The sequence below is a fragment of the Podarcis filfolensis genome, assembly GCF_964270895.1.
Source record: "Podarcis filfolensis genome assembly, chromosome: 7".
Lineage (NCBI taxonomy): Eukaryota > Metazoa > Chordata > Lepidosauria > Squamata > Lacertidae > Podarcis > Podarcis filfolensis.
This window is the reverse complement of record NC_139603.1, coordinates 7,879,985-7,900,941: the sequence shown is the minus strand read 5'-3', so window position 1 is coordinate 7,900,941 and position 20,957 is coordinate 7,879,985. Positions and strand designations below refer to the sequence as shown.

The 20,957-nt window shown below is 44.8% G+C and overlaps 1 protein-coding gene across 2 annotated transcripts in view; it reads left to right on the top strand.

Annotated features, from left to right (window-relative positions):
• The first annotated feature begins 935 nt into the window (after positions 1-935).
• ICE1 (interactor of little elongation complex ELL subunit 1) overlaps positions 936-20,957 on the top strand; it is a 36,828-nt gene continuing 16,806 nt past the window's right edge. The window contains exons 1-12 of one of the 2 annotated variants that reach the window (XM_083624568.1): positions 936-1,221; positions 2,523-2,554; positions 8,087-8,145; positions 9,234-9,278; positions 11,114-11,225; positions 11,873-11,949; positions 13,825-13,862; positions 15,374-15,456; positions 16,483-16,522; positions 16,621-16,680; positions 19,395-19,535; positions 20,561-20,650. In XM_083624568.1, the coding sequence (XP_083480694.1) occupies positions 951-1,221; positions 2,523-2,554; positions 8,087-8,145; positions 9,234-9,278; positions 11,114-11,225; positions 11,873-11,949; positions 13,825-13,862; positions 15,374-15,456; positions 16,483-16,522; positions 16,621-16,680; positions 19,395-19,535; positions 20,561-20,650 (1,048 nt within the window). In that variant the 5' untranslated portion in view covers positions 936-950. Of the gene's footprint in view, positions 1,222-2,522; positions 2,555-8,086; positions 8,146-9,233; positions 9,279-11,113; positions 11,226-11,872; positions 11,950-13,824; positions 13,863-15,373; positions 15,457-16,477; positions 16,523-16,620; positions 16,685-19,394; positions 19,536-20,560; positions 20,651-20,957 lie in introns of those variants that run through there. The other variant, XM_083624567.1, reaches the window with a different exon arrangement.

The following is a 20,957-nucleotide window of genomic DNA, read 5'->3' as shown; positions in this document are numbered from 1 at the left end:
ATAGAAGGGGAAGAAATGGAGGCAGTGAGAGATTTTACTTTCTTGGGCTCCATGATCACTGCAGATGGTGACAGCAGTCACAAAAGACGCCTTCTGTTGGGAGAAAAGCAATGACAAACCTAGACAGCATCTTAAAAAGCAGAGACATCACCTTGCCAACAAAGGTCCGTATAGTTAAAGCTATGGTTTTCCCAGTAGTGATGCATGGAAGTGAGAGCTGGACCATAAAGAAGGCTGATCGCCGAAGAATTGATGCTTTTGAATTATGGTGCTGGAGGAGACTCTTGAGAGTCCCATGGACTGCAAGAAGATCAAACCTATCCATTCTGAAGGAAATCAGCCCTGAGTGCTCACTGGAAGGACAGATCCTGAAGCTGAGGCTCCAATACTTTGGCCACCTCATGAGAAGAGAAGACTCCCTGGAAAAGACCCTGGTGTTGGGAAAGATGGAGGCCTGACCTAATGGCTGGGTAAGGATTTAAATCCTGGTATCGCAGGTCCAAGCCCGACTCTAGTGTATTGGTTTGTGCTTTTTGCCTGCACTTGAAAATATTTTTATTTTTTGATTTTTAAATTTTTTAAAAAAAAAAAAAGCATGTGACGTCACACTCACCGCCACTCTGCTTTCTTTTCCTTTTTGGCCTGCCTGCGATCCCGTCCCCAAACTTTGGCACCCCGGTCAAAAACAAAAGCGAGAGTCGCGCGCGGCATGCTGGGATTTGTAGGCCGCTCCCTTGACGGCTCCTTGGCAACGAGGGAAGTCGTCGTCATGGTTTCCCGGGTGACCTTTCCTAGTGCCTTGTCGGAGGACGGAAGCCCCTTCACAGCGGAGCATTTAAGGGCAGAGTCCGTTCAGCGGGTGGCTGCGGAGGCTGAGAGAACCATTGTCGTTCTGTGCCTGGAAAAGCCTAAAAATATATTCATATATCGTTTTTGTTATAGGCAGCGCCATGGACAGCTTTTCCACCAGGACGCGGGTGGTGGGGACCTTTCCCGCTGGGCGTCGCGTCGCGGGGCGCCCGGAGAGGACCTTCCTTGCTTGTGCCTCCGGATTCCGTCACTCGTGCCGCTGCCTCTGCCGCCCGAGGCTGGTCGGTGACCGGCGACGGATGGGCGAAGGCGGCAACCATGATGCCCGGGGAGACCCCGCCCGCCGCGGCCGCAGCGGGGATCGCGGCGGAGGCGGCCACGGCCTGCGCCAACTGCGGGGCCCTCCAGCAGGTAGGGAGCGAACCCGGGGGCTTGTGGCAGGCTTCTGAATTCAGGCCAGTGCCCTGAAACGTGCCTTGGGGCATGTGAAGAATTCCCTGTTCAGTGCCTTGGGGCATGTGAAGAGTTCCCTGTTCAGTGCCTTGGGGCATGTGAAGAGTTCCTTGTTCAGTGCCTTTGAACATGTGTTCCCTTTTCAGTGCCTTGGGGCATGTGAAGAGTTCCTTGTTCAGTGCCTTGGGGCATGTGAAGAGTTCCTTGTTCAGTGCCTTTGAGCATGTGAAGAGTTCCTTGTTCTGTCCCTTGGGGCATGTGAAGAGTTCCTTGTTCGGTGCCTTTGAACATGTGAAGAGTTCCCTGTTCACTGCCTTTGAGCATGTGTTCCCTTTTCAGTGCCTTGGGGCATGTGAAGAGTTCCCTGTTCAGTGCCTTGGGGCATGTGAAGAGTTCCTTCTTCTGTGCCTTTGAACATGTGAAGAGTTCCCTGTTCACTGCCTTTGAACATGTGTTCCCTTTTCAGTGCCTTGGGGCATGTGAAGAGTTCCTTGTTCAGTGCCTTGGGGCATTTGAAGAGTTCCTTCTTCTGTGCCTTTGAACATGTAAAGAGTTCCCTGTTCGGTGCCTTGGAGCATGTGAAGAGTTCCTTGTTCTGTGCCTTTGAGCATGTGAAGAGTTCCCTTTTCAGTGCCTTGGGGCATGTAAATAGTTCCCTGTTCGGTGCCTTGGAGCATGTGAAGAGTTCCTTGTTTTGTGCCTTTGAACATGTGAAGAGTTCCCTGTTCAGTGCCTTTGACCACGTGAAGAGTTCCATGTTCAGTGCCCTGGGACGTGCCTTGGGGCATGTAAAGAGCTCCTTTTGGACCTGTCTGATTAGGAGCTGCTCACATACTCTTGCATGTGTTGTGCAAATGCTAGACTTCCAGGCAGCTTTGCAGCTGGAGCAACGTTGAAGCCTCTGCGTGTATTTATTTCCCCCCATCAAACCTAATTCACTGCTGTTTCACAAACTTCGAAAACAAGTATCACTTTCCACATATGATTTTGCTGTGTGCTCTGTTATTAAAAGAACGTACTGAGGAATGATGTATAAAAAGATTGATTGAATTGTTTTAGTGAGGGGAAAGCACATTAGTCAAATTAAAGTGGACTGTGGCTAAATCAGTCTATCAGGTTTCGATAACATTTTCTGTTAGATAATGAAGTTTACATTGTGGTCTGTCCTAAGCAGCCCAGTAAACATTTTTGAATATGTGTTTATTCATTTGCTAAGACTACTTTGACTTGCTTGTGATCTGCCCTTATTTTGTTTAAAGGGCCTATTGGTGATTTGAACTTAGAGGATTGGGTAGGTTTCTTGGTCATTTTTTATATTGTTAGTCATTCCCTGAAAATAAATATAGCTTTAAAATATATGTGTATGCAGTGAGAAATACAGCTGTAAACTCCTATAATCTAAGGAACCTATTTTGGCTTTTGCTACTGGGAAAACAGGACTAAAATAAGCCCCCCCCCCAAAAAAAAAGGGAGGGGGGAAACTATTAGTGCTGTTGTAAACAAAACTTTTATTTTCTCAACCTTATTGTACAGGACACCATATACCTCATAAAATTAAGTAACAGCAAACTTTTCAATACACACACAGTAAGGCTGCAGTCCTAAATACACTTACCTGGAGTTGTTGTTGTTTAGTTGTTTAGTCGTGTGCGACTCTTCGTGACCCCCTGGACCAGAGCACGCCAGGCACTCCTGTCTTCCACTGCCTCCCGCAGTTTGGTCAAACTCATGTTAGTAGCTTCGAGAACACTGTCCAACCATCTCGTCCTCTGTCGTCCCCTTCTCCTTGTGCCCTCCATCTTTCCCAACACCAGGGTCTTTTCCAGGGAGTCTTCTCTTCTCATGAGGTGGCCAAAGTATTGGAGCCTCAGCTTCAGGATCTGTCCTTCCAGTGAGCACTCAGGGCTGATTTCCTTCAGAATGGATAGGTTTGATCTTCTTGCAGTCCATGGGACTCTCAAGAGTCTCCTCCAGCACCATAATTCAAAAGCATCAATTCTTCGGTGATCAGCTTTCCTGGAGTAAGCCCCTTTAAACACCTTGGGACTTGCTTCTTAGTTAACACTTTCAGCCTGATCATTTGCATATTCTGCTAACAATAGACAAAGTCCGCTACCCTAAACTCATATATAATTACTTTATATGCTATTTGATTCTAGTAAGCAATATATCTTTGAAATTCTAGCATAACTCAATACCATTTTCCTGATTGCACCATTGTCTGAAAGAGCAATAGCTTCCTGAACATAAAGGTTTTAATGTGATCATTGCTTCCCATTGCTGTGACTTTGAAATCCATTCGTGAAATTCCATTGCTTGCTGCAAAGTGAGAATGGGTGAAAGAACATATTTGTGTTTGTGCATGTATATGTCAGCCGAAGGAGAAAGCCTTCTGAGGTACAGTTCAGCATAGGAATTTGTAGTACAGCTCACCTCCACTGCATCCTATTTTTCCTTCATACCTTAATTGTAGTTTGTAGAATATCACAACTGTACAGTGTTTGCAGGTATGTTAGATCACCCTTTCCTCCAAGTTTTGCTTACCCTTCAAAGAATTCTCTTCTTCCCAAGGGCCTTATGCTACTTGTTCTTCCATAGCAAATTTTATAGGAAGCCTGTCTTCAGCGACAACTCTGGGAATTACCACTATATAGCAGGAAGAGGGCAAGCTGTCCATACCTCAAATAGAAGCTGTATCCAAAATGCTAGAAAGCTGCAGTTTGGCTTTGAGGTTCTTTCATCTATCATATTTGATAAAGTAAAGGGACCCCTGACCATTAGGTCCAGTAGTGGCCGACTCTGGGGCTGCGGCGCTCATCTCGCTTTTCTGGCCAAGGGAGCCGGCGTACAGCTTCCAGGTCATGTGGCCAGCATGACTAAGCCGCTTCTGGCGAACCAGAGCAGCGCACGGAAATGCCGTTTACCTTCCCGCCGGAGTGGTACCTATTTATCTACTTGCACTTTGACGTGCTTTCGAACTGCTAGGTTGGCAGGAGCTGGGACTGAGCAACGGGAGCTCACCCCGTCGCGGGGATTCGAACCGCCGACCTTCTGATCGGCAAGTCCTAGGCTCTGTGGTTGAACCCACAGCGCCACCCGCGTCATATTTGATACCTCACTGTAAAATATGAGTTGATGGGTGGCATAGCTGATCCCTTGTCTCAGAGGGAGATATATAGGCATGTGTCTTCACATTCTCAACTGTTTTTCATATGAGCGATCTGAGTATTTATTTATTTAGTTAGTTAGTTAGTTAGTTAGTTAGTTAGTTATTAAAAAACACATTCAGGTGCTACAGAATTGTTCTGGCAAATTGTGGATACAGCAAGCTATGAGGCATTCCAGGAACCTATTGTAGTCCTTAGCTGATACCAGGTTACTTGAGAGGCTGCCTTATACACCCAGTAGAACGCTGCAGTCTGCGAGGGAGCTTCTCCGTCAAGTCCCAAATATCTCAGAAACCGTCTCCACAGTAACTTCTTGTTGAGACAGCCACCCAGTATCTGCACTTTTCAGAAGCAGCTGAATACGATTTTTGTTTCAGCGAGCTCCCCAAACTTTGTGAGTGTCCACTTGCTAAGATTTAGTCTCATTTTAAATATATTTGTTGTTTTTGTGTTTTTAACTATTTCCTGTATTTCAGAAAATTTATACACTGCCTCGTTGTAAAAAAAAAAACCACACAAACCAAAGCAGTTTACAGAAAGATAACACAATAAAATCAAGAATAATTCATATCCATGCTTTAAAAGATACAAAAGTTAAGAAAAACAGAAATGGATTAAAATCACCTCGACTTTCTAAGTATCTGGGTAGCCTTGTCTAAAACAGGAATGTTTCTAGCAGGCGTGGAATTTGTAAATTGTCTTGTCTTATGTGTAAATTGCCTTGAGACAGTGATTTAAAAGGCAACTAATAAATGGTTGTTGGCATCTGTCTCAGGAGGCAATGGATGCTCCTCCAGGGGTGAAGTCAAACTGCATCACCAAACTGACCTCCCTGGAGCACAAGCTTGGGCAGTGTGTATGGGGGGGGCCTAGATGACACAAGCAGAGCAGTACGTTTGGCACCAGCTTAGGTGCAGGAGCTGCCGGAACATAGCTGTCAACTTTTCCCTTTTCTTGCGAGGAATAAAGGAATTTCCCTTTACAAAAGGGAAACGTTGACTGCTATGTTCCAGAAGGTAGCAGACATGACACCATCCAATTGTCTTAGGGTCTCCACTCTGGATTTGTGGAAGGTTTACTCCTTAGCCTTCTAAGCAGTTTTCTGCTGCTCCAGAGAAGCGGACACGGAGCAATGGATCCAAACTACAAGAAAGAAGATTCCACCTAAACATTAGGAAGACCTTCCTGACAGTAAGAGCTGTTTGACCGTGGAATTTGCTGCCAAGGAGTGTGGTGGCGTCTCCTTCTTTGGAGGTCTTTAAGCAGAGGTTGATAACCATATGTCAGGAGTGCTCTGATGGTGTTTCCTGCTTGGCAGGGGGTTGGACTCGATGGCCCTTGTGGTCTCTTCCAACTCTATGATTCTATGAATCCCACAAGGAAGCAGAGGTTTAGGACCAGAGTTTTCTTTCTCCTAAATGGTCTACCTTCCCAGGTTGATGAGCCCCATCTACCGCTCACTTCCCTCTACAGCATGTGCAGAAACCGTCTTCTTGACTGTTGGACTATTGGTCTCATCCACACAATCTGCCAGAGCATGCAGGGGAAGTCCCTAACTCACAGAGGGTTTGAGGCCCATTGGCTCCCCTCACCTGGTTTAGCTGGCCAGCTGAAGCAGTTTCCTGGGATTGTGGCCGCTGTCCCATGCTGGCAGCTTCTAGGAGATACAGGTGAGAGCTGAGTGCAGGGTGGGTACCAAAAGTGGACAAACTACCCCAGAAGGAACACAACATGTCCTCCCCTAGCTACACCTCCCCTAACACCCCATACGCCCCGATTAATTTATTTAAAAAATGTAATAATAAAAGATTACTACCAATAATAATAGTGGTATGTTGCAAGTGTGATTTCAGAGGAAGGAAGGAAAAGATAACTAACCGAAGTCTATAAAATCAAGTGAGCGCCATCATAATCCGATATGTATATTCAGAAGTAAGCCCAAGTAAGTGAGTTCAATGGGATTCAGCACTGGAGAAGTTGCAGTTAGATCACTTACTGTAGTTGTAATCCCACTTACCTGAGAGTAAGCCCCATTGGAATCAGTAGTATTTACTTGTAAGTAGACATAGTTAGGATTGTGCTGTAAGAGACTTCAAAGTCATTGCGGGTAGCTCACTGAAAATGCTGATTTAGGGCCACGAGTCCTTTAAAGAAATATGCGGCGGAACTTGTCACAGAAGGTAGAGAGAAGGAAAACAGAAAAGGATCAAGACGATTTAATAATTCAAACCCAATAAAATTTGGATGGAACTGCTTAATATATACAAGTAGGAAATGTTTATGGGCTCCTTGCCTGCTCACACGTACCTATTTCAAGCATTTGTAACACATCGACAATTTGAAAGGAGAAGTAAGTATCTTCCAATGAACAAAGTCTTCCCTACTTGGTCAGCTGGTGATGATTCTTATTTGCTGTAACCAAGCCGGCAAACAATGATCTACAAGCCTGCCTGAATATGAGACACATAGTCACAAATAGCTTTAAAAACTCTATTGTGATCGCTTGTTGCCTTCATTGTCTAATACTTGAAAAAGAAGGTGCCCTTTAACTTCTAATTCATCTTGTCCCTGACATTTTGAAATATGTTTTAAACTACACTATATGATGCTGCTGAACAAATAGATTTCAAATCCCTCCCACATTCCGTTTAAATTAATTTTACTAAATTCTTTAAGATGCTCAGGTTCCAAGTTTCCCACCAAATGTTAGGAAACCTGTTGAGAATTGGCCAGGAAAGGAGCACAATAACATAACTGCCAGCATCGAAACTCGGGAACGACTCTTCCCCACCAAACTCTAAAAGTGTGGCAAAAAAGATGAGCTTTTGCCTGGTGTCTAAACGAATATAAAGTGAGGGCAAGACAAACCTCGAAAGGAAGGTCATTCCACAAATGCAGAGCCACCTCTGAAAAGGCTAAACTTGGGTTTGTATATTCTAATGCTTAAAGGTAAAGGTAAAGGGACCCCTGACCATTAAGTCCGGTTGCGAATGACTCTGGGGTTGCGGTGCTCATCTCCCTTTACAGGCCAAGGGAGCTGGCATTTGTCTGCAGACAGCTTTCCGGGTCACGTAGCCAGCGTGACTAAGCCGCTTCTGGCTAAACCAGAGCAGTGCACGGAAACGCCGTTTACCTTCCCGCCGGAGCGGTACCTATTTTTCTACTTGCACTGCATGCTTTCGAACTGCTAGGTTGGCAGGAGCAGGGACCGAACAACGGGACCACGCCCCATTGCAGGGATTCGAACCGCCGACCTTTCGATCAGCAAGCCCAGGCGGCACAGTGGTTTAACCCACAGCGCCACTCGCATCCCTTATTCTAATGCTTAGGATATGCCTAAAATTCCTAATTTCTGGGCACCTGGGGCATGGAGCTCTGTCCACTGCTTCTTTTTTAAATTTAGGTACTGTAAATATACTAACCTAAGATTATTCGGGTTCTTTTCCCTTTTTATTTTTAAAAAATCATTTAAGTGATTTTTACATATTCATTTGCCACCTGCTTCATCTTGTCTGTGATTGCATTGATTTCAGTTTTCCTATCTTTTTTGCTGTCTGCAAAACGTGTGCTCAGTTTGAGTAGTACGAACTTAGAATATATTATTGGAGTGTGGGGGCTGAATTTCCTTAACTGGCTTCTACATTTTTTTCTTTCAGAATTTAAATGAATACGTAGCTGCCCTAATTGCATTAAAGCAAAAGATCATTGATACTGAGTAAGTAGGTTGTCACCATTTTTGTACAAATGTATTTTTCGCCTGTCTACGCATAACTGTTTTCATTTTTCCACTCTTGTGCACAGCTCGACTGCTTTCAATTTTATTCAAACCCAATGGGAGTAAAAATCCTCTGCTCTGCAAAATTGCATTCGGTATGGCCCTGATGCAGTGCAGCAGACTTAACTTTTCAGCACAGGACTACAGGAGTTCTTGTAGTCTACAAAGGCGCTGTGTTGGGGGAAGGACTGTAAATGGGCAAACATTGATTCAGGTAGCACATAATGCTAAGCTAAAGATGACTTAGCAGGAGCACACAGGCTACTGAAGAGAAGGTGACAACAATTGCCCTCTTCCTGCTGTTGTGCTACCCAGAGCAAAGCCATGGTTTGGCATAGTGTGGCATTCTCCCAAAAATGGTACAAGATGTAAACCAGGAGCAGACCTTGGTTACAGCTCGTGGTTTGTCTGGAGTGAGCCAGTCCATGAGCTTGGGTTTGGATAACACACTGAGGGCCAAACCATATCTTACTCCCAGGTAGCCCTCACTGATAACCCACACACTTACACTAAGGCATGGTTTGGCTTTACATCATGTGAGAACATATGTGCAACATATTATCTATACAGTGGTACCTCAGGTTACATACGCTTCAGGTTACATACGCTTCAGATTACAGACTCCGCTAACCCAGAAATAGTACCTCGGGTTAAGAACTTTGCTTCAGGATGAGAACAGAAATCGTGCTCCGGTGGCGCAGCAGCAGCAGGAGGCCCCATTAGCTAAAGTGGTGCTTCAGGTTAAGAACAGTTTCAGGTTAAGAACGGACCTCCGGAACCTATTAAGTACGTAACCAGAGGTACCACTGTATTGATGTGAAAAGTGGAAGGACGTGTTATATTTTTTAAATAAATAAATAAATCTGATTTTTTTTGTAGTAACATGAGAAAGCATATCTGCCCATGCTAACTAATCTATAAAGCACAGAGATCAGTTTCAATATGCACCTGGCACAGTAATATTTCATGTATTTATTTGTTCAGCATGGACCTCCATTTAATTCTACCCCCCCTTCTCTCTCTTACAGCCACTTGCTGACAGAATACCAGCAAAAGTGCAACGATATCCTTTTGTGTTTCTTTTCCTAGAAAATAAATTTAATGCGTATTGCTTGGAGCAAAGCACTGTTATGGGAAATCTAAAGTGGTGGTAGGGTGTGTTTAAGTGTTAGAACTTTATGATACATAGTGAGCATGTCTGTACTGGGTGGCTGAACTGCACACCCTACAGATGTTGTTGAAAAGGTAGCAACTTTGTGACTTGAAATCTTGGTGGCGTAATTTGCCAAGGCTCAGATTACCCTGAGTTGCATCAGGCAGCAGCACACAGGTAGGGAACAGCAGCCACAGTGTCCTTGACAAAAATGGAGGCATCCCGTTTCCTTGGCAACGGGAACAGCTTTTGTGAACATTGTGTGAAAGAGGCTTCTGTAACTGAAGCCGCTAGTGTATCCTGACCCCGTCTTTCACTCTCATGCTGAAGCCTGAAGGTTGCTGCTTTGAGGTTAATTTTTTAATATTTGGGTGCAGGTGCTTTAGAAATATGTCTTGTTGGGCTTTCATTGAAAAATGCCTACATGCTGGAAAAAAACCAGGCTCCTAACTGCACAGATTGAAAGGGAAAATCCAGAGTGTGCAAGCTCAATATATTCATCATAACCAACACTTCATTTTGTTTGTTAGGTATGTATAATATGTGTATCCCAAATGCTGCTGAAGACTGTTAACAGAGTAAAATACAAAGGATAAAATGGGAACATCATAAAAGAAGGGAAAACTGATAAAAACACCATCCAATTGAGCAAACTGCAAATCATAACAAGTCAACTTATTAGACCAAAAGTCTGTCTGAATAAAAATGCTTTTTGCGTGTCAGTAGAAGATCATCAGAGAAAATGTTTCTCCTGCTGGAGGTGTAGTTTGTAGGTAGACCCCAGGCCTGTAGAGCATAGGTAGGCAAACTATGGCCCGGGGGCCGGATCCGGCCCAATCGCCTTCTTGATCCGGCCCGCAGACGGTCCAGGAATCAGCATGTTTTTACATGAGTAGAATGTGTGCTTTTATTTAAAACGCATCTCTGGGTTATTTGTGGGGCTTAGGAATTCATTCATTTTTAATTTTTTTTCAAAATATAGTCCAGCCCCCAACATGGTCTGAGGGACAGTGGACTGGCCCCCTGCTGAAAATGTTTGCTGACCCCTGCTGTAGAGGCTCAGATCTTGCATGTGAGATTGCCAGACAATGGCAGGAAAAATGAAGCATGCAAAGACAAGCTGCCATTCACATACATGGTAAAAGCAAATTCAACCATTGACATGTCAGGTTCTGCTCTGTACAGTTCTCAAGTTCTTGGGCCCTTGAGAGTGATAATAAAATATCTTGTTCATGCTTCCTTCGAGGCAAGACATCAAATACATCCTTTTCGTACATGAATATTGCTATCAGACTCATAAAAAATGCCTCTGAGGCACAGTGGGTTTTGTTGATGTGTAACTGTGGCCATCGAGCTAATCTCTGCATTTCAGGTTTTCTTTAACCAGATATCACAGCTTCAGTTTGCTGTAAGGTAAGAACTCATTCTGCTTGAATTCTGATGCTGTGCCCACGGCTTTGGGCTTGGGAGTTATCACTGCTTGATGAATCTCTGGGTGTCAATAATTTGTTCTACTGTACTTTGTCTGCTCCCTGAGACAAAAGAGTGAGGTGCTGAGAATAGTTTTTAAGCAAATATGTATGAGAGTGCAATGGGATATTATAAGGACATTTTGGTTTGGGTTTGCTATGTGGCTTGGGCCATGGTGGGAGGGCATGGGACTACTGTGGCTTTGTGTCCACGGAGACAGTAAGATATTGCATGCAAGTCTCTTGTTTCGTTTCCACTCCTGTTATATTAATTGCCCCGTTTCAGAGAAAATGACACACTTCGTCACCAAGTGGAGCAAATGCTGCAGAAAATATTGCCTCTAGAAAAGTGTCAGGAGGAGCTGGGATCTGTGAAAGCAGAGCTGGAGGAGAAGAAGGTAATTAGAAAATATTTAGAAAGAAAGAAAGTGGTGAGGCCTGCTCTGAGACATCTGGATTGCTTGTCCCTGAGTGAGGGTTTGCACCTAGGAGCCCAAGAGTGACCTTGAGAAGGTAGCTGGAGGGTTGTTCTGTAATCCCTAAGTGCAGGGAAGGGGAGCTTCAGACCCACAGGACTAACTTATTAACCCCTCCAGGCCTCCCCATTTGGCCCATGAGAACATCTTTTTATTCTGAAATATTCTGGCCCTCAAACCAAAGGAGGAACGAGGCACTGGAGCCAGTGGAGCTCGCTCTTCCCTTGGCATGCCAGCACTGGCAGCAGAGGGACTCCCTCTGTCACCAGCACCCGGTGTGCGGAGGACGGAGCTGTGTCTGGCCAATGGAGCTCATTCTTCCCTCGGCGCCTCCCCTTTTCAACTATTTCAAGCTAATATCGCCCAGCCCTAGTAGGCATCAGGGCCAGAGTCTTTTTAGTGGTGGTTCCACAGCTGTGGACACCCTTTCTCCTGCAACCTTATTTAGTGTATGTCTTCTGACTTTCGCGATGCTGTTTTATGATATTAGGAATCAGTGCATTAGCTATAAGAAAATATTTGTTTATTTGCATGTCTGTATTTTAATCACTATCTGTTTCTTTAACTAGAGTTCACTCAAGATATACCAGGAAACTCATCTGGAATATGTTCGGGTGAAAGATGAAATGAACAAAAGTGACACAATGTGAGTCATATAAATGAACCAAATAGTGAATTTATACTATTTTTCACCTTTGCAGTTAGATGAAAAATTATTCTATGTTCAGATTATAGTAATGTTTGTGGGGAAAGAGAGGGAATTGAGAACTCTCTCAGTGTAGGAATTAATCATATGCTACCGTATTTTTCGCTCCATAAGACATACCTGAGTATAAGATGCACCTAGTTTTTAGAGGGGGAATGCCAGAAAAAAAATATTCTTTAAAGGGCTGCCCTCTGTCCCTTCCCCCACCTCCCGCAAAAGCCGTGCTCCCTTTAAAAAGCGTGCGGAGCATGTGTGCGGCTCTTGGGGGCTTTTCCCCGAGGAGGGACTGACGGGCTGCCCTTCTCCCTCCTCGGGGAAAAGCCCCCAAGAGCCGCACACACACTCCACGCTGCTCTTCAAAGGGAGCGCTGAGCAGAACCTCCCGCCTGCATTCGCTCCATAAGACGCACATACATTCCTCCTTACTTTTTAGGAGGGAAAAAGTGTGTCTTACGGAGTGAAAAATACGGTACTTCTTGTACATCACATCAGTTGTTAGGGCCACATAGCCAGTACTGAAACACAAAACCATATTAGGTGGTGTTTCGGGGAGGGGGAGCCTAGCGGTCCAAAAGGAGAGGCAAGCAACCCGTTCTGAATTCATTCCCTACCTACCCTTCTCGCTATTTGGGACCCAGGTTATCAGAACCCACATTCCATGAAGTGTGGTACGACAAATTAAGTCCTGTTGATTACTTGGAAATGGTTGCTGGCTGAGGGGACATTCACTTAACTTCTACTAGTCTTCCGGACAAAAAAGGCTAGGTTTATTTTGATCCTTGCGTGAAATGCACAACATGAATATGCCCCACAGTGCCTTGATGTAGGATTTGGATGGGAGGTGTACTAGCCTGGCCAAAAACAGTGTGCAAGGGGAGGCATGTGCTACATCTGACCTACCTGACTTCCCTATTCAATGGTGTAAAGAACTCTGGGGCACACTCTGAATTAGTGCACTTCCGACCACGTCTCATTCTGGGAGTTGGTGCGTTCTTTGCTGCAGTGAATGGAGTAGATATGTTCAGAGTGGCCTGTAACCAAAACTCATTGCCCAGCTGGGCAGCATGCTGTCTCTCCTTCGCCATGACTTTTCTACCTGCTCCTCTCCCTTGATGTATGATATATTTTATGGACAGACAGTGTAGCAGTGGTGACGATTGTGGGGTCCTAGCATCACAAAGAACTGGGTGCGGGTCCAGTTTCTAATTCAAAACTCAGCCGGAAGTGTAAGCCTGAGCTACACAAATCATAATAAACCTGTGTTATCAAGGAAGCTTTTATGTTCTTGTCAGGGAACTGACATCGGAGCCAGTAGTGGAGGCAAGGCTCCCAAGCGATGCCGGAGAAGGGCCCAGCAGGGAGAGAGGGGAATCATCGGCTGGGGAAGGAAATCAGCGTAACACCAGGGATAAAGGGGGGCGGATGGAGGAATCGGAGAGGGGGCTCCAGGACTCTTCGCCGGAGACCAGCGGGGAGAGCACAGGTCCTCCGCTACCCACACCCACCCTGCGCAGAAGACTTCCGTGCAGGGAAAGTAGGCGTAGACTTGGCGTCAAAGAACTTCTTTGCTGGAAGAAGTTCAAGAAACGCCCACTGACGGATTCTGCTAGCGACTGAACAGCCATGAAGTGAAGGGCTGTCCAGCTAGGAAAAGGTTTAACCAGGCAACCTAGCCAGGAGTGGCGGCAACTTACGCACGAACAACCCCTTATAACCATTACAGTTCTATATATTAGATTGCACAAAAAGCCAAAAATCTGTATCAATAGAATACTATCCTCATTTTTGTGTGTGTGTTTTTTAAAACATGGTCAGGAAGAAGAAACTGGAAACTAAAGTGAAGAAACTTGAAGGTAATTCACTGCAAATAAATTCACATTTCAGATACAGAAAACCTTTAGGTTTAAAGTAGTACATTGTTGTAAGAAAAGAGAGTGTTGCATAGTTTATGTGTATTTTAAGTAGGGTTGAGAGGTACACCAACAATTTTGCCCCAGTCAGTTTACCTTAAAAACCTGAGTTTGAATCACCTTTTGCTTTCTTCGCTGTTGCCTTTACCTTTTGCCCCATTCAACTAATGTCAGGATTGCAGTGTCAAATGCTGTGCTTCTATTTCATGGGAATAAAAGAGAGAACAATTCCTGAGATAAAATTGAGCTAGTTAGTGCGAGAATGAATTGGCTTGTAAAAGGTTAATTATACATCTGGGTGGAATGTACACTCATATAAAAACCATTCTGAAAATGCTTTTTTAAAAGCGTTTTTAAAAATACATTGAATTTTCCATAAGGCTCACCATCTAGTGTCACATTGTATATTGCACTTAAAACATTTTAGTTGCAGCTGTGTAGCTTGAGTCCCTGTTTTAATGAAACTGTCAATCAAAGTATAAAAATCCCAAGATTGCCTTAAGTCATGAATTGTTAGAATTTAGAGTGGTCTGTTGTTAGAAAGCTGTAAAATAATTTCATTATTTAAATCATAAAAGGTTTATACTATATTTTCTCATGAAAATATGTGAGAAATCACAGCAGGAAGACAATTGTGCTCTCTTGTCCTAGCTCTGGGCAGCTGTTAGTAGCTGTGACAAGATCCTGAAATTAAGAATGAAAGCTCCTTAAAATTATTTCTTGTTTGTTTTTGTCCTGATTTTCATGTCACGTATTACTCTACCTGTTTAATGTCCAAAGGAAATTAAAATAACTGTTAAGAAATTTGTCTCTTGAGTGTTTATAAATTAAATGTCAGTGTATTACTTCTGCCAAACCCCTGGTAGCTGAATAACTTGCGGAGCTTGATCCACTTACAAAAAACCTAGTTGGATTGCTGCATAAATTTTTATCCGAGTATAACATTATGCAAAGAACTCAGACTTAATTATTGCCATTTAAGGATATCTGTATGCATTTTAGGGTCTCATAGCAAACCTTGACAAAGCACAGTTTAAGAATTTGACCTGTTGAAATGGAAGGGTGCAAATATATATTTATTACACGGAAAGGTTTTGTTGTCAGTGGTGTTTGGTATGAATAAAATTCTAGTTCCCTAGGGCTCATTAAGCAGAATTCTAAGGCATGTGGGCATTTACACATTTGGAGAAAAAGCTGTGGAGCTGTTGTGTGCAGTTGGTATGTCTCTGACCGAGCCAAGCGGCATTCATCTAGTGTGATGAAATCCTAATGAAATACATGATAGTGCAGAGCTGAATGCTGCAACCCCGGAATAAACTGTTAGAGTTTGACAAATCTGAAAGGGAAGGCATCACCATGCAAGTGCATTTCGCCCTTGTTTGCTGACTTTTGTGCCATTAAGTTGAGCTTAATGGTTTTCATGCATTTTGATTGCTTTTTTCCTTTAAATGAAGAGGCTGCAGCAAAGCATATCCAGGAATTCAAGCAGCTGAAAGCAGAGAAGAAAGTTCTTGAGAAGGAATTGAAGAAAGCACAGGTAACTTTCTTAAGCTGGGGTTGGGGTTTTGTTTTGTTTTTTTTTTGCATTTTTGCAGTAAGCGCAAATTAGTGTTTCTTTGCATGGTTTGTTATAAGTTACAGAGTAAGTCTTGGATCGCCCAGCGTATCTCCTCCTAATAATTTCCCACCCAAGATGCAGAGTGTGTGTCATAAATGTTGAGTCAGGTGGACTTGGTATGCCTTCTTTTCCCCCTGTGTTTATCTGTTGGTGACCTGTTTCCCATCATTGTAATGGGTAAACTGGTGTAAGACTGGGCTGGGGGGGGGGGGACACTGATTGCAGAAATTGTTTAGAATTGTTGGCTTTGCGGTCCAAAGTAAAAAAGTTATTGTTACACGGTACCAATGTGCCATGATAATGGGGGGTGGGGGATAAAATAAAAGACAGCTCTTTCCTCCTCCCTCCACCTTGGACCTTACAGTCTAAATTTGGACAGAGGGAGTGAAGAGGTGACAATAAGCACAGAAGGGGAGGGATAGGAGATGGCAAGAGTAACAAGGGACAGTTCCGATTTTCCACCAAGCCTATGAAACCAGGGAGCCTGTGACCCTCCAGATGATGGGGGACTCCAACCCCTATCAGCCCTAGCCAGCATGACCAGCTGTAAGGGATGATGGGAGTTGTAGTCTAGCAAAATCTGGAGGCTCCCAATCCCTGTACAGTGGTACCTCGGGTTACGAACTTAATTCGTTCCGGAGGTCCGTTTTTAACCCGAAACCATTCTTAACCTGAGGTGCGCTTTTGCTAATGGGGCCTCCCGCCGCACCGCTGGCACGCAATTTCCGTTCTCATCCTGGGGCAAAGTTCTTAACCCGAGGTACTACTTCCAGGTTAGCGGAGTTTGTAACCCGAAGCGTTTGTAACCCGAGGTGCCACTGTATAATACATTTGAGAGGTCATGAGGTAATTTGAACAGTAACCAGAGTCGAATCTCTTTCCACTGACAATACTACAAGTTAAGTATGTTAATGTGGTGTGGTTTTCTTCCCTTGATGTTGACAGGAGAAGACGGATGGCTTCCCGAATGCAAAGCAAAAAAAAGGTGATGCTTCACTTTATTTTACCTGAATGGATTTTCAGTTGCAGGGTTCCAGTTTTAATTGTTGATCTGATATCTGTGTCTGTCTTATTTCCTCTCAGTGCTGAAGAATGCTGAGACCCAAAGTGAGAGAGCGAGTCCTGTAGCAGACCTAGACAAAGGTTGGTATGTATAAATATTTTCTCTCTAATATAAGTTGATTGCAATTGCTCATAGCTGCTGTTCTTTGAGTTGTCATCTGTACAATCATCACATCCTCATACTACAAGGCCTCACCTTTCAGCCCTGCTTGGATTCTTGCAGGTACCCTAAAGGAGCTGAATAGGAGAGTGATTGCCCACTGCATGGGACATGTGCAAGGCCCCAAGATCTGGCTGAGAAAAGGGCTTGAGAGCATGGCCGCCTCAGCCAGCAAGCCCTAAGGTTTTGCTTTGTGGTCATCCACATGTAACAAGCTGCATGACGATAGGTCAGGGGTCAGCGACCTTTTTCAGCCATGGGCCGGTCCACCGTCCTTCAGACCATTTGGTGGGCCGGACTATATTTTGGGGGAGGGAAATTAACAAATTCCTATGCCCCACAAATAACCCAGAGATGCATTTTAAATAAAAGGACACATTCTACTCATGTAAAAACACGCTGATTCCTGGACCATCCACGGGCCGGATTGAGAAGGCGATTGGGCCGCATCCGGCCCACGGGCCTTAGGTTGCCTACCCCTACGATAGGTTTTATGTCAGCTTGAACTTGTTACTCTGCTGTAAGTATTCTTTGCTTCTTAGAGCTGCAGTTGGATGGAGACAAATTATTTGTCATTGCCTAAGACGAGGTCGTGAGACATGATACCCAAGACCTTGCTTTCTAGCATCTAACCCCCTACAAATTATTGAACCACTGAGAGACTGATTCATTGCTCACTAATGCTGGGTGTCTCAGCCGTGGCCTGTCACCACTGCTTCCTTGAAATTAGCAGCATGATTCAATGAGCATGGAGAGTATTGGACGGCCAAGCAGAATGCAACATTTGCAATTTCCCCAGTTTTGTAGAGTGAGTGGAAGCCTAGGGGATCAGATGGCAGACAACTGAGAGCTATAAGGAATTGATCTGCGTGGGTGGGGAGCAAGCTGTTGGGTTCTGTTGCGCTCATGGGGGAATTTTAGAAGAAAAGTTGCGATGCATTTGGGGTGGATTGTAGAGAGGTGTTTTAGAATTTAACCCTGGTCTTCCTGGCAAAGCTAGTGATTTGAGGCTGAAAACTTTTGTGCTTTTGTATATACTGGGCATCTGCTGAGTGGGAGTTTGGGCTCTCTCTTCAACCCTTCCTTTCCCACTGCAAGCTGTTTAGGACACTAGGACTTTTTTTGTTTAGAAGGCCATGTCTGAAGTGCAGTTGCCATTTTCAGATCAACAGGCAAAAATCTGACTAGTCTGCCCACCCAGGTTCAGTTGGGTGCATTCATGACTTGTTAAGGGCTGGGGAGAAGGACACATTTGCTTTCAAAGAAGCTTCTCTACCTGGTCGCCTAGAAGTGCTTTCTTTCCTGCTCCAGGTGACAAGACCTGAATCTATCCCTCTCCTTTTACATGCAAGTACCAACCAGGAGGGGGACACGGGTGGCGCTGTGGGTTAAACCACAGAGCCTAGGACTTGCTGATCAGAAGGTCAGCGGTTCGAATTCCCGCGACGGGTGAGCTCCCATTGCTCGGTCCCTGCTCCTGCCAACTTAGCAGTTCGAAAGCACGTCAAAGTGCAAGTAGATAAATAGGTACCGCTCCAGCGGGAAGGTAAACGGCGTTTCCCTGTGCTGCTCTGGTTCACCAGAAGCGGCTTAGTCATGCTGGCCACATGACCTGGAAGCTGTACGCCGGCTCCCTCGGCCAATAAAGCGAGATGAGCGCCGCAACCCCAGAGTCTGTCACGACTGGACCTAATGGTCAGGGGTCCCTTTACCTTTACCTTTACCAACCAGGAACCCATTCCCACATCATAGGCGAAGCTATCGGTCTCCCTTGTTATTTTTGCAGTTGCCAGGAGGTGTAATCTTCTTATATTTATAATGCTGAAATATTGGTGTGTGGTTTTTTTTGTTTGATGTTATATTTGCTATTATGTTGCTATGAAATTGCTATGGAATTGTTCTTGCAGTGGCTGATTTTGAGATGCATTCCTTTTTTTTGCAAGCCGCTTTGAGCATGAATCTTTTCAAGGAAAGGTGATATGCAAATAAAATGGTGATGATGCCATAAAGTGCTGAGAATACCAACAGAGGGATACAACCAGAGCTCCTTAATTTCATTCCATTTTTTTAAAAATTCGCAGCTTACTTAGCAAAGAAGCAAACAGAGGCAAGAAGGAAATGATGCAATTTAAATAGATGCAGGTGGATTTCTTGCTATTGCTTATCATGTCAACAGGCTGAATCCTCTGAGGAGGCACAGGCTCAAGGGAGTTGCCCAGAAGGGGAAAAGAACACGTTGGTTAGCTTGTGATTGTAACAAATTGTGTAAAGTCAGAACTTCTGCTGAATATCCATCAATTTGTTGAGCAATTGGGCTGACTCATTTCTACTACCTCGGGTTAAGTACTTAATTCGTTCCAGAGGTCCATTCTTAACCTGAAACTGTTCTTAACCTGAAGCACCACTTTAGCTAATGGGGCCTCCCGCTGCTGCCATGTGATTTCTGTTCTCATCCTGAAGCAAAGTTCTTAACCCGAGGTACTATTTCTGGGTTAGCGGAGTCTGTAACCTGAAGCGTATGTAACCTGAAGTACCACTGTATTTTTGTATAGCCCTTCAATCATTTTCCAAGGGCAGTTTGCAAGAAAGTGCTGCATTCAATTCCATATATGCTTTTGCATCCTCTTTGCTACAGGGCTGCCCTTCAGGTTCTGGCTTTTAACTCTGGCTTTTAACTCTCAAATGCACAAACTGAGGTGTCTTGAACCATGCATTTCCCCCATTTTTCCCACGGGGAGCTTAAAGCAGCATACATGGCTTTCTGTATCCATTTTAGGTAAAGGTAAAAGGTAAACCACTAAGTCTCTTAGGCTTGCTGATCAGAAGGTTGGTGGTTCAAATCTGCACGACGGGGTGAGCTCCCGTTGTTCTGCCCCATCTTCTGCCAACCTAGCAGTTAGAAAGCACGCCAGTGCAAGTAGATAAATCGGTACCACTGCGGCGGGAAGGTAAACAGCGTTTCCATGCGCTCTGGCACTCGTCACGGTCCCCGTGCGCTAGTAGCAGTTTAGTCATGCTGGCCACATGACCCGGAAAGCTGTCTGTGGACAAACGCCGGCTCCCTCGGCCTGAAAGTGAGATGAGTGCCGCAACTCCATGGTCGCCTTTGACTGGACTCAACCGTCCAGGGGTCCTTTACCTTTTACCTATCCATTTTATCCCCACCACAGCCATGTAGGTAGGTGAGGCTGAGAGATAGTGAGGTTCACTATCTCACCCAGTGTGGTTCATCCTATTTGGTGTAGAACGCAAGCAGAACCTCCCTAAGCTCAAGGGCCCGGTTCCCTCGTTGCCTTCCCTTCTGGAGGATGCATGTATATGCTGCAGAAGAGCCAGGGCAAAAGTGTTCCCACTCTCTGCACAGAGAAAGGGGAACCCAGAAAGGAATAACTGAGAAACCACCAAGAGCACCTAACCCTTTATCACTGCTCCTATGCTTCCTGAACATTGGACCAGAGTGGTGGGCCTCCGTCCCCTGCTCAAATCTCCAAGGAAATAGCTAACCAGCAGCAAAGAGAGAGATGCTCTGCTGGGAGTTGTCACCTCCAGGTGTCTTTAGGTAACAGATCCTGACATAGCAAGCTTCTTTCAACTTTACTGAGAAGCCTTGGCAAGTCAATAGAGGAGGCCTAGCAGGCTGGAGGTTTGCCATCACTGGAACAGACATAACCTTAGCAGTTTGGGATATGCTTCATATTCCCTGTATTAGTGAAGAAATGTGTGTGCAGATACAGATATAGATATATATTCTATTAATCCATGTTTCTCTGCAAGTACCATAACAGTTTGTTTATTTTACAGAAAAAATTAAGCTGCTGTTGCAGGAGCTCTGGATGTGTATTGACAGCTCAACAGGAAAAAGTAAAATCAACAAAAATGACTACATCTTAGGTGAGACCCAAGTACTGTAGCTCTAGAGATAAGTACCATATTTTTCGCTCCATAAGACGCGCTTTTTCCCTCCTAAAAAGTAAGGGGAAATGTGTGTGTGTGTGTTATGGAGCAAATGCAGGCGGGAGGCAGGCAGGAAAAGCCCCCAAGAGCCGCACAAGCTTCGCGCGGCTCTTGCGGGCTTTTCCCCAGGAGGGAGAAGGGACTGACGCGGCCAGTCAGTCCCTTCTCCCTCCTCGTACAAAAGCCCGCAGGAGCTGTGCACTCCTTAAAGGGTGCGTGGTTCCTGTGGGCTTTCGTGGGAGGT